This window comes from Bubalus kerabau, chromosome 21 (assembly GCF_029407905.1).
Source record: "Bubalus kerabau isolate K-KA32 ecotype Philippines breed swamp buffalo chromosome 21, PCC_UOA_SB_1v2, whole genome shotgun sequence".
Lineage (NCBI taxonomy): Eukaryota > Metazoa > Chordata > Mammalia > Artiodactyla > Bovidae > Bubalus > Bubalus kerabau.
The window spans coordinates 35,487,817-35,501,070 of record NC_073644.1 but is presented as its reverse complement, the minus strand read 5'-3'; the positions used below and the strand labels follow the sequence as shown (position 1 = coordinate 35,501,070).

Below are 13,254 nucleotides of genomic sequence, written 5' to 3'. Positions count from 1 at the left end.
TCATTCTGGAAACACATCTTTAGAAAAATTTTTATTTTAAATATTTATTTTTGGCTGCACAGGCTTTTTCTCTAGCAGCTGAGAGCGGGGGCTACTCTCCAGTTGTGTGAGGGCTTCTCCTTGTGGTGGCTTCTCTTGTTGCAGAGCACAGGCTCTAGGGCACATGGGCTCAGTAGCTAAGGCTCCTGGGCTCTAGAGCACAGGCTCAGTAGGTGTTACATAGGATCTTCCTAGCTGCTGCTGCTAAGTCGCTTCAGTCATGTCCGACTCTGTGTGACCCCATAGACGGCAGCCCACCAGGCCCCGACGTCCCTGGGATTCTCCAGGCAAGAACACTGGAGTGGGTTGCCATTTCTTCTCCAATGCATGAAAGTGAAAAGTGAAAGTGAAGTCGCTCAGTCGTGTCTGACTCTTAGCGACCCCATGGACTGCAGCCTACCAGGCTCCTCTGTCCATGGGATTCTCCAGGCGAGAGTACTGGAGTGGGGTGCCATCGCCTTCTCCAGGATCTTCCTAGACCACGGATCAAACCCATGTCCCCTGCATTGGTAAGCAGATTATTATACACTATACTACTTAGGGAAAAGTGAAAGTTGCTCAGTCATGTCTGACTCTTTGCAACCTCATGGACTATACAGTCCATGGAATTCTCCAGGCCAGAATACTGGAGTGGGTAGCTGTTCCTTTCTCCAGGAGATATTCCCAACCCAGGGACTGAACCCAGGCCTCCCACATTGCAGGCGGATTCTTTACCAGCTAAGCCACAAGGGAAGCCCAACAATACTGGAGTGGGCAGCCTATCCCTTTTCCAGCGGATCTTCTGGGCCTAGAAATCGAACCAGGGTCTCCTGCACTACAGGCAGATTCTTTACCACCTGAGCTATCAGGGAAGCCCACTACTTAGGGAAGCCCCTGGAAAACAAATGCTTTTAACCCCTTACATAATTTATAAAAAACAAGGTAAGTTTACAATACTGCCTTGATCTAAAGGAATATGCAGACAATGAATTTTTGTCACATCAATCCCAATTTTCTTGCTTGCTGCTATCATTCAAATTACCACAGAGAGAAGCTGAGTCTACAGTGTAATAAAGCAGAACATCTGGGCTGGAGCCAGGCTCTGTCACTGGCCAGCTGCAGGACCGTTAAGAGGGCACTTCAATCTTACCTCGCCTATAAATTCAGTGGCAGAATGAATAATCATTTAGGCTTTTTCCTAAAACCACTAAGGGCCCCTAACTTTCACAGAAGCAAAATCTTAAAAGAAGAGAAAATACCTGCAGGTACATGTTGATAAGGAATTAATTCATAAGCCAAATTTCAAAAGTTTTATATCATCACTCCCATTAAAAAGGCATAATCAACAAGAGGGTAGATGTTAATATTGAGCCTATTTGATATTCTTTATGTCCTTAAATGTTGTTTTATGAAAGACAAATTCATAAAATTACCTCTCTTGTCTGCTGAAGGCTGTTCTTGGGAACCCTGAAGCTATGAACAGTGTCATCGAAGCATTTAATAAAGAAGAGGCAGCTATCAGTGGATTTTACCTTGGATAAAAAGAAGTCAGTAAGACAATACCATTCATGCCCATAAAACAGAACCCTCAAATGATCTACACATAAAACCAACACTATTAACATGACAATAATACCCAAGTAAACACTTAAAATACTGAGGAAAAAGTGATAACGTTGGGAGTATCAAATGCACTGTAGCTTATTTATGTCAAGTCTGGCTTTCATATGCTTCATTACTCAAAGTAAATACTAATAATATACACTAGGTATATAGTTTTTCCCTCATCCTATTAAATATTTAGCATAGCATGCACTTGGGCTATAAAGTCCTTCAGATACCAGAGCTCCAGTTTCTTATTCATGCCACTCTCCTGAACCTTTTGTTTGATGTGAGTATGGAGAATGAACTGCGTGTAAAAGCGTGAGGAGTAGAAAAGGAAGAGCTGGAGTCTGAACAAGGGCTGGCCGACTCGATGGGAGAGCATGTCACCTTGCGACCAAGTTCAGCTTCCCAAGTGGCTCAGACGGTAAAGAATCCGCCTGCAATGCAGGAGACCCAGATTCAATCCCTGGGTTGAGAAGATACTCTGGAGAAGGGAATGGCAACCCACTCCAGTATTCTGGCCTGGAGAGTCCCATGGACAGAGGAGTCTGGTGGGCTACAGTCCACAGGGTAGCAAAGAGTCGGACACAACTGAGCAACTAACACTTCCAATCCCCAAGACTGTTCACTGAGGCAGCACAGTCCTGGGGGAGACACAACAGCAGCGAGGGCGTACTTGGGTAACAGTCTGTCCTTGGAAATTAAGAAAGCAAAGCTGGGCAGCCATGAACACCAGCGACAGTAGGGGAGTCCTCCAAAGGAAAGAGAGAGACGGGATTCCCCAACTCTGTTCACATCTCTTACTGATGCACAGAAAATAGATTCCGAGCAGTCGCTGAGATACCGCCTAGCTGAATGCAGACCAGAGCCACTGCATGAGAAACAGTTTACAATCAAACCTAGCCACGAAAATGACCTGAAACAATGGAAATAACCTTCAATGGAGAAAAATAATAGGATCCAGGATCTCTAGAACTTAACTTTAGTGATACAATCCAAAAAAATGGACCACAATCTCAAAAGAAATTCTATTAAAAGGCAAAAAATGTCAGAATGGTTAACAAGACCAAACATATACTATCTACAAGAGACAGAAAATAAATATAAAGATATAGTAGGTGGAAAGTAGATACAAAAAGAGATACTATGTAAACAATAACCATAAGAAGGGCTGAAAGGTTATATTAATATCAAACAGAATAGATTTCAAAACAAAATACATTATTATAGGAGATAAAGATGGCCACCAGAATATGATAAAAGGGTCAATTAATCAAGAAGAAAACAATCACAAATATGCATGTGAACAATAACAGAAAAAATAATGCTACAAATATATCTGGAGTTTAAACACCATTCTCTCAGCAACTGACACAATGAAAAAAAAGTCAGCAAGACACCAAAGATCTAAACAGCACTATCAACCATCATGACTGAATGTTTACAGGACATGCCAACATGAGCAAAATACACGTTATTCTCTAGTGCATTCTCCACAATAATCCATATGTAGAGTCATCAAGCAAGTCTCAATAAATTTGACAAGATGGAAATCATATAGAAAATGTGCAATGACCAAAATGAAATTATAAATTAAAAACACAATCATGAAAACTCCAATTATTTGGAAATTTAACAACACACTCCTAAACATCCATTGGTTCAAAGAAGAAATCACAACAGGAGTTAGAATATATTTTGAATTGTATAGTAATTTGAATAATCTAACCTACAACCTTAAGAAACTATAAAATAGAGCAAATTAAGCCCAAAACATGGAGAAATTCTTTGAAACGAACAAAAATCAATGAAATAGCAAAAGCCTGAGAAAAATTCCAATGAAATCAAGAGAATGAAATCATAAGAAAAATTTCAATGAAATCAATCACTTCGAAAATGAAAGTGACAAAGTGCTAGGCAGATTGATCTTTGAAAAAAAGAGAAGACATAAATTACCAATATAAAAAGCAAAAGGGTGTACAACATTACCTATCACACAGACATTAAAAACACAAGGAAATATTACCCTAAGTTTTATAGCCAAAGGAAAATGGACAAATTCCTTGAAAGACAAAAATAACAAACACCAAGCCAAGAAGAAATGGAAAATATGAATACCCTATAGCAAAGGAACAAGTCAAATTTGTAATGACAATCCTCTCTCTCTCTCTCTCACTCACACACACACACACCCTGGCCCATGTGAATGCACAGGCAAATTCTAGCAAGTGTTTAAGGAATCAGTAACCTAATCCTATACAAACTCTTCTAGAAAACTGAAAAGGAATATTTTCCAGTTCATTATGTGAGACCAGATAATACCACTGGAGAAATACAAACACCACAGGAGAAATATAAACCAATATCCATCATAAACAAAAAAGCAAAAATTCTTAACAAAGTATTTATGAACAATATATTAAAATGGTAATATATCACAACCTCCTGAGATTTGTCCCAGAAGTGTAAGATTGATTTTAACACCCTAAAGTCTATCAATATAATCATATTAACAAAATGAGTACAACTATATGAGCATTTTGATAATATGGGAAAAAGCATTTAATAAAAGTTCAACAGATTTTCATAATGAGGACTCTCAGTTAACTAGGAAAGGAAAAAGAATTTATTCAACCAGATTAAGGGCTTTATATGTTGAAGCCCTAATCCCCAGTGAAACTACATTTGGAGATAGGGCTTTTATAAGGTTTTAAAAGGGGTAATTAAGGTGAAATGAGATCATAAGGGTGGGATCCTAGTCCAGTATGACTGATGTCCTTAGAAGGAGAGAAAGAGGAAGCAGGGATGCCTGCACACAGAGAAAAAGCCATGTGAGGACACAGCAAGAAGGCTGCCACCTACAAGCCAAGGAGAAATGCCTCAGGAGAAACAGATGCCTCAATGTCAGAGCTAAAACTATAAAATCCTTGTAAGAAAACATGGGAAGAAAGTTTCATGGCCCTGGACTTAGAAGTGGTTTCCTGGATGTGATACCAACAGTCCAAGTGACAAAAGAAAAAAAACATAAATTAGACTACACAAAAAATGAAAACGTCTATGCAAAGAACATTATTAGGAGAGTGAAAAGACAACCTATGAAATTGGAGAAAATATTGCAAATAAAAAAAAATAAATATTAAAAAAAAAATGTTTCTGATAAGGAGATAATGTCTGGAATATACAAAGAACTCCTACAACTCAACACCAACAAGTAAAAAAAAAAAGCCTGATTAAAAAATGGGCAAGAGAATTAAACGGGCATTTCTCCAAAGACAATATACAAGTGGTCAATAAGTACATGAAAAGATGGTCAATATCACTAATAATCAAGGCAATGAAAATCAAACTATAGTTAGATGCCATTTCATACCTACTAGAATGGCAAAGAAACAAACAAAACCCTCTGAAATAAGTGTTGCAGTGAGGATGTGGAGAAAGTGGAGCAGTGTTGATACGAATGTAAAATGGCGCAGGTGCTATGGAAAACAGTACAGAAGTTCCTTAAAAAATTAAAAATAGAATCACCACATGACCCACCAATTCCACAGAGGTTTACATCCAAAAGAAATGAAAGCACTTGATGAGACATTTTCACACTCATGTTTATAGCAGCATTATTCACAACAGCCAAAAGGTGGAAACAATTCAAACATCCATTAATAGAGGAACAGATAAAGATAATGTGGTCTATACATAACAGTGGAATATTATTCAGCCTTAAGAAAAGAAATCTTGTCACATGCTATAACATGGATGACCCTTGAGGACATGATGCTAAGTGAAATAAACCTGACAATTACTGTATAATTCCACTCAGGTGAGATATCTAAAGTAGTCAAAGCATAGAAACAGAAACTAGAATGGTGGTTGCCGGGGGTGGGGGTATGGGAAATAGAGAGGTGCTCTTGCATGTGTATCAAGTTTCAGTTCTGCAAGATGAGAAAGTTCTAGAGATGTGCTGGACAACAAAGTGAATACAGTTAACACTGCTGCTGCTGCTGAGTCACTCAGTCGTGTCCCACTCTTTGCAACCCCATGGACTGTAGCTCGCCAGGCGCCTCTGTCCATGGGGATTCTCCAGACAGTGGATTGCTACTGGAGTGGGTTGCCATGCCCTCCTCCAGGAGATCTTCCCAATCCAGGGATTGAACCCAGGTCTCCCACATTGCAGGCGGATTCTTTATCAGCTGAGCTACCAGGGAAGCCCAGAGTTAACACTACTGAAATAAGAAGGTAAGCTTTACATTATGTGTATTTTACTATAATTTTTAAAAAAAGAAATTTATAGATGTAAACATCTATATTAGCAAAGAAAAAAGGTCTCAAATCAATAACCTAAGCATCTACCTTTAGAGTCTAGAATGTAAACAGAGCCTGCCTCATAGTCGTCCCTCACCTAATGCCCATTACCTTCAATGGATCCATATGGGTTCATAAATGCAGGCTTTAAGCAGATGTTTACAGAGGAAGCAAAAACTATAAACAAGGTGAAGTGTAACATAGCAGGATCTAAGCAATTCTAAAGAAATTAAAGATCAGGAAATTTTAAAAGGATCAAGGGAACAACTTCTGTCATTTTTTGTTTTAAGGTAGACAAGAATGAGAACGAACCACCACCAAAAAAAGAAAGAGAAAGAACCCAATTGAAGAAAAACCTTTGAGTTCAGTAAATGAATCAAGAGCCGGAACAGATGAGAATGGCTGGGAGGCACCAACAAAAGAGACATTTAGATGGCTGAGACTAGACAGCACTTCCCTGGCCCTCCGGTCCGATGCAAGGGAGCAAGAGGTGGAGGACACTGAGGGGCCAGGCGTGTAAGGAGGCTGGACTGCAGAGGCAGGTGACTGGGCCTGTGACCTTTCCAGGGTGGTGCTGCTGCTCCCCCAGGAGTGTTCACATAGAGAGCTGGGTGCTGGGGTTTTTGTTGTTTTTGTTTTTAAATGGTGCTATCAGTTTACTTTTAGCTGGGCAGTACGTGGGATCTTAGTTACCCGACCAGGGATCGAACCCACACCCAGTGCAGTGAAAGTACTGGAACTGCAGAGTCTTAGCCTCTGGACTGCCTGGGAGATCCTGAGTCCTATGCTTTAAAAAAAGGGTGCACCACTGTGGCATGCTGACAACCCTAAAGAAAATGAAGCAGCAAGCAAACAAGTGTGTCCAGGCTCCAGTCTTAGACTAATCTCCATGGAGGAAAAACTCTTTTCTCCTGGCTGGTAAAACAGCCAGATGGGATTATGGAGAACCTAAACACCCTGATTTTGATACAGGCTTTAAATTTTACCACCAGAAAAATTTTCATTATCCAGATGTACCCACGTTCAAAGACACACGTACATGCACATATATAGATACCTACATGCATACACATGTGTTAATATATACACATACAAAATGGTAAACCTTCTGTATAAATGTTTTTGGATCATGCTTCTCTTATCCCACAATACACAGACTTTTTGAAAAAGCTGATTATAGTTTTTAAATGGAATTCCACTTTACTTGTTCTCAAGTAAAAACATATGCAGTCATCCCTCTGTATATGTGGGCGACAGATATACAAGTAGAATACCAAAATCTACAGAAGCTCAAGGCCCTTATATAAAATAGCATAGTATCTGCATGCAACTCTGGCTTGCTTTAAATCATCTCCAGAGTATTTATAATACGTATTATAATGCAAACGCTATGTAAATAGTTGCTGGTACATGGCAAATTCAAGTTTTGCTTTTTGGAACTTTCTGGAATTAAGTCACAAATAGGGAGGGCCAAACCGCACACATGCTTTCCACCCCAAGATTTTACAAAGCGGCTTATTCCACTGACTGAGCGCAATCACTTGCAGGACTGAGTTCACAGTTTAAGTAAAAGATGCGTGTGTCATCCTACCGTGCAGACTGCTTGAGTTAGGTGCTTGCATCCCTGGCGATAAGTATTATGGACTGCATCGGGCCTTCAAAATAAATTATCAGGGCAAAAGGAAAAGAGATCAGTGAAAAGTTTTAATCATTCAAAATGTAGATGCTGAAACTCAAGAAGTATTAAAGATCATAATACTTACTGTTTCCTATACCATGAGAGGACTCCATGTTCTAACACTACCCAGAATAACCTCCAGCCAAAAAACCTTGAACTCTAAGGGAAAAATAACAAAGATTTTTCCAAGCTGATACATCTAGATTCAAATGCTTGACTGATAAAAGGTAATTAAGTTATGATAGTTCTATCTGAGCCTTTCATCTTGACAGTACCACTGCACACTCAAAAATGATCAAACGTTACCTAGAAACTGAGTGCAGAAATGAAAACATACCCTACCGAGTGACAGGAACACAAGCAATGCCATATTGGTAAGATCAACAATGAACACAGTTTATAGTTCTGACAATACTGTACTAGGATATTTATAGGGAAATGTGTCAGTTGTGGGCTTCAAAGACAATTTCCTCAAAGTTCTGAAAGAGCTTCTAAAAAAGGAAAATTATCCTAAATTTTATACACTACAAACAGACATGTACATAAATATATAGAAGGAGAACTTTCAAATTTAGAAGAAACGACGTGCTCCAAGATAGTTAATTCTAGAAAATAACTGAACTCTAAAACACAAAGAAATGTTTATAACCAGAAAGATTTTACATGTGTGTTCTGTGACAATTTAAATATTAAATTCCTCCTGAGTCTTCTAAGGTCAATGTTCATAACAAAAATGATAGTGTAATCCTATGCTTAAGAAAAAAACATCCCTCCACTCTGCTCTGTACAAACCTGGCCACCTAACAGTGTCAGACCAACACAAGAGATGGTAAATTGCTACAATCACCGGATGCCTAATCAAGTCCAGCAGTATAATAATGGTTTACATCATAAGATCAAATAATTACTAAATCACATACTTCAGAAAATAATGACAACAAATTTTAACAAGGGATCACCTAAGAAATCTTTTTTCCAGGTATTATAATTAAAAACACATTCCAACCTACCTTCCAGAGAGGACCTTCATATCGTTTCAAAGCTTTGTGTACGATCTATTAAAAAAACACATGTTTTCATTAAAAGCATATCTGTGTGTTTCAAGAACTCAAATTTTTTTCCTACATATACAAATGCAATCCATTACCACATACCTTATTACCAACAAGAACATGTTTCATTTCAGCACCCTGGGCAAGATCAAGAGGCTTCTGATCTGTGTAAAATACAAGAAAGCAAGCCATCAAGAGCTTAATTCTACTATAAAACTGATGCTAAGACAGCACGTAATAATATTTCCTATTCCCTCAACTACGACCCAAATCACCTACCTGAAGTTGCCTTCTCAATTCTTTACAGCCTCTTTTTCAGTAACTATTAAGCCAGCAAATCAAACTAAATTCTGAACACTCTGGATAAGTTCTGTGATTATTCAGGCTTTCTTGCTGAAAGTCAATCCATCAGTTTCCTATTGCTGTTGTAATAAATTACCCCTGCAATGCAGGAGACATAAGAGACATGGGTTCGATCTCTGGGTGGGAAGATTCCCTGGGGGAGGGCACAGCAACCCACTCCAATATTCTTGCCTGGAGAATCCCATGGACAGAGGAGCCTGGCGGGCTACAGTCCGTAGGGTCACACAGAGTCAGACAAGACCGAAGCAACTTAGCACACATGTTGTGGGTTAAAACAATACAAATGATTCCCATACAGCTGGGGAGGTCATGAAGCCACACTCAAGTTTCACTGGGCCAGTAACCAGGTTGCTGGTGGGGCTGCCATCCTCTGGAGACTCTTGGCAAAGAAAGACATCTCTTTCTTTGCCTTTTCCAGAGGTCGCCTACATCCCTTGATTTGTGGTCCCTCCCTCCATCTTCAAAGTGCATCATTCCAACCTCTGTTTACATTTTTTTCTCTCTCAATATTCTGATCCTCCTGCTGCTGCTGCTGTTGCTAAGCCACTTCACTCGTGTCCGACTCTGTGCGACCCCATAGATGGCAGCCCACCAGGCTCCGCCGTCCCTGGGATTCTCCAGGCAAGAACACTGGAGTGGGTTGCCATTTCCTTCTCCAATGCAGGAAAGTGAAAAGTGAAAGTGACGTCACTCAGTCGTGTCTGACTCCTCGAGACCCCATGGACTGCAGCCCACCAGGCTCCTCCGTCCATGGGATTTTCCAGGCAAGAGTACTGGAGTGGGGTGCCATTGCCTTCTCCTGCCTCCTCCCCAAAAGGAAGGACCCTCGTGATTACACTGGGCCTATCTGGAGAATTCAGGATTCTCTCGCTATCTCCAGATACTCAACTAACCACATCACTGGGGGAGCATTATTCAGCTCATCACAGCTGCTCTTAAGCTATCTTGCTGGAGAACAGGTGGCAGAGACAACACACAGACTAAGTCTGTGATGGTCCATAACTGAGGACAAAAGGAAAAAGGGATCACAGAGAATGAAACCAGCAAGGTGCCATGGTAACCTTCTCAAGCTTACACACACAAGCACTCTGTGTTTTGCCAAATGACAAAAACAGAATTTGTGTGTAAATTATTTAATGAATTCTGAAGTGAGCAGAGTACTATGTGAAGGATGCAAAACAATCATCTCATACCCTCAAGAGTTTCCAAATCCTAGAGAAACAAAAGTGAAAGTGGAATCCAACTCTTTGCGACCCCACGGACTGTAACTCACCAGGCTGCTCTGTCCACGGAATTCTCCAGGCAAGAATACTGTAAGTGGGTAGCTATTCCTGTCCAGGGGATCGTCCCCAACCAGGGACTGAACCTGTGTCTCCTGCATTGCAGGCAAATCCTTTACCATCTGAGCCACAAGGGAAGCCCAGAGAAACAAAAGATATTTACAAAAAAAAAAAAACAAAACCCAGGTCTTTGAAGAAATAACCTATCAGACGGGAACTCTATTTACACAGGAAGTGACACATTCTATCAAATAAACTTTTTCTAAATACCAATCACCTGGTATGTGAAGAACAATTTTTTGTAAAATTGTCTGCTGCTGCTAAGTCATTTCAGTCGTGTCTGACTCCGTGTGACCCCATAGACGGCAACCCACCAGGCTCCCCCGTCCCTGGGATTCTCCAGGCAAGAACACTGGAGTGGGTTGCCATTTCCTTCCCCAATGCAGGAAAGTGAAAAGTGAAAGGGAAGTCACTCAGTTGTGTCTGACTCTTCATGACCCCATGGACTGCAGCCCACCAGGCTCCTCCATGCATGGGATTTTCCAGGCAAGAGTACTGAAGTGGGGTGCCATCACCTTCTCCGGTAAAATTGTCTAATGGGTCTATTATATTACAATATTCCAGGCACTGGGGATTCAGTAGTGAACAAGACAGAAAAAAAATTGGGGGGGGGGAGTGATATAGAAAAAGGGAAAGACAGACAATAAAACGGGATACAGCAAATAATAACCCAAACTATGACAAACCCAGACAACATACTAAAAAGCAGAGACATCACTTTGCTGACAAAGTTCTGTAAACTCAAAGCTATGGTTTTTCCAGGTGTCAAGTATGGCTGTGAGAGTTGGACCATAAAGAAGGCTAAGGGCCGAAGAGCTGATGCTTTTGAACTCTGGTGCTAGAGAAGACTCTTGAGAGTCCCTTGGACAGCAAGGAGATCAAACCAATCAATCCTCAAGGAAATCAATCGTCACTATTCATTGGAAGGACTGATGCTGAAGCTCCAATACTTTGGCCACCTGATGCGAAGAGCCAACTCATTGGAAAGACTGATACTGGGAAAGACTGAGGGCAGGAGGAGGAGGAGGCCATGGAGGATGAGATGGTTGGATGGCATCACTGACTCAATGAATATGAGTTTGAGCAAACTCCCGAAGATAGTGAAGGTTAGAGGAGCCTGGCATGCTGCAGTTCATTGGGTTGCAAAGAGTCAGACAAAACTCAGCAACTAAACCACCACCACCCACACTATGCCAACATTTTTAAGTGAATGTTCTGAAAAAGAATGACTGAGATGCCACTTCAGATTGGAGACTAGAAGAGTGATGGGGAAAGTCCTTCTGAGGGAGGATGTTTAAACTGAAGGGGTCCAGCCTCATGAGAAACCAGGGGAGAGGCCCTGCAAACAGAGGCAACAACTGATGCAAAGGCCCTGAGGTAGGAACAGTTAGGTGGGCAAGAGAGAGGCAGAGGGTGCGAGAAGTCACATCCTGCGAGGGCTTGCTGGTAGGAACAGTTAGGTGGGCAAGAGAGAGGCAGAGGGCGCGAGAAGTCACATCCTGCGAGGGCTTGCTGGTAGGAACAGTTAGGTGGGCAAGAGAGACAGAGGGCGCGAGAAGTCACATCCTGTGAGGGCTTGCTGGTAGGTCAGACCTTTGTGAACCAGTACAAGGAGTCTGGGTTTTAGCCTAAATATGATGGAAAGCCACAGAAAGGTTTTCGCTAAAAGAATAACATGATCTGACTTATGTTTCAAACTCTGTCAAAGTGTGTTAAAAGAACTTTTCAAGAATATCTGGGGAAATGTGGACTTTAGCTATTTGATGATTTTTGAGAAATTATAAAATTATTAACAGGATAGTGCCATTGTGGCTATTTAATAGCTCTATTGAGAGAATTCACACACCATATAATTCACTCACTTAGAGTGTACAATTCAATGGTTTTTAGTATATTCACAGAGTTGTGCAACTATCACATTATTTTTTTTTAAAGGAGACCATATCTTGTAAAAAAGAATTTAAGTATTTATAGACAAAATAATATGACATCTGCTGAGTGGTTTATTGATAATGCCTGAGAGAGGATAATTTGTACATCAATTATAGTATTTTTTAAGCTCTGATTTCTGTAATAAAAATTAAAAAAAAAAAAAAAAAGATCACTACAGTGCCTGTGTGGGAAAAGCTTGTAAATGTGGGCAAGAGAAAAGCAAGGATACAAGTTACAAAGCAAAAGTCCAGGTGAAAGATACTAGTCACATACAAACAGCTCATGCAGCTCAACATAAAAAAAAATTTTTTTAATGGGTGGAAGATCTAAATAGACATTTCTCACAGGCCAAGAGGTACATGAAAAGATGCTTAAAATCAGAGAAATGAAAATGAAAACTATAAGAAATCATCTCACACTGGTCAGAATGGCCATCACCATCAAAAATCTACAAACAATAAATGCTGGAGAGGGTATAGAGAAAAAGGAACCATCCTACACTGTTGGTGAGAATATATGTTTGTGCAGTCACTATGGAGAACAATATGGAGGTTCCTTAAAAAACTAAAAACAGACCTACCACGTGATCCAGCAATCCCACTCCTGGGCATGTATCTGGATAAAACCCATAACTCAAAAAGATAAACGCACCCCAGTGTCCACTGCAGCCCTAGTTACAACAGCCAGGACATGGAAGCAACCTAAATGTCCATCCACAGAGGAATGGATAAAGATGTGGTACATATACTACTCAGCCACAAATAAAGAATGAAATAATGCCCTTTGCAGTGACATGGATGGTCCTAGAGATTGTCATACTGAGTGAAATAAGTCAAAGACAAAAATTATATGACGTTGTTTATATGTGAAATTTAAAAAAAAAATGGTACAAATGAACTTATAAAACAGAAATAGTCACAGGTATAGAAAACAAATTTATGGTCACCAGTTCAGTTCAGTTGCTCAG

At 40.3% G+C, this 13,254-nt stretch overlaps 1 protein-coding gene across 9 annotated transcripts in view; it reads right to left on the bottom strand.

Moving 5' to 3' along the window:
• Window positions 1-13,254, bottom strand: part of OSBPL1A (oxysterol binding protein like 1A) — a 228,779-nt gene that overhangs the window by 158,467 nt on the left and 57,058 nt on the right. For all 9 annotated transcript variants that reach the window (XM_055559777.1, XM_055559775.1, XM_055559780.1 and 6 more), the window contains 5 exons: window positions 8,755-8,816; window positions 8,611-8,655; window positions 7,686-7,759; window positions 7,514-7,577; window positions 1,452-1,550 (listed from right to left, as the gene is read on the bottom strand). In XM_055559777.1, coding sequence (XP_055415752.1) covers window positions 1,452-1,550; window positions 7,514-7,577; window positions 7,686-7,759; window positions 8,611-8,655; window positions 8,755-8,816 — 344 coding nt within the window. The remainder of the gene's footprint in view (window positions 1-1,451; window positions 1,551-7,513; window positions 7,578-7,685; window positions 7,760-8,610; window positions 8,656-8,754; window positions 8,817-13,254) is intronic.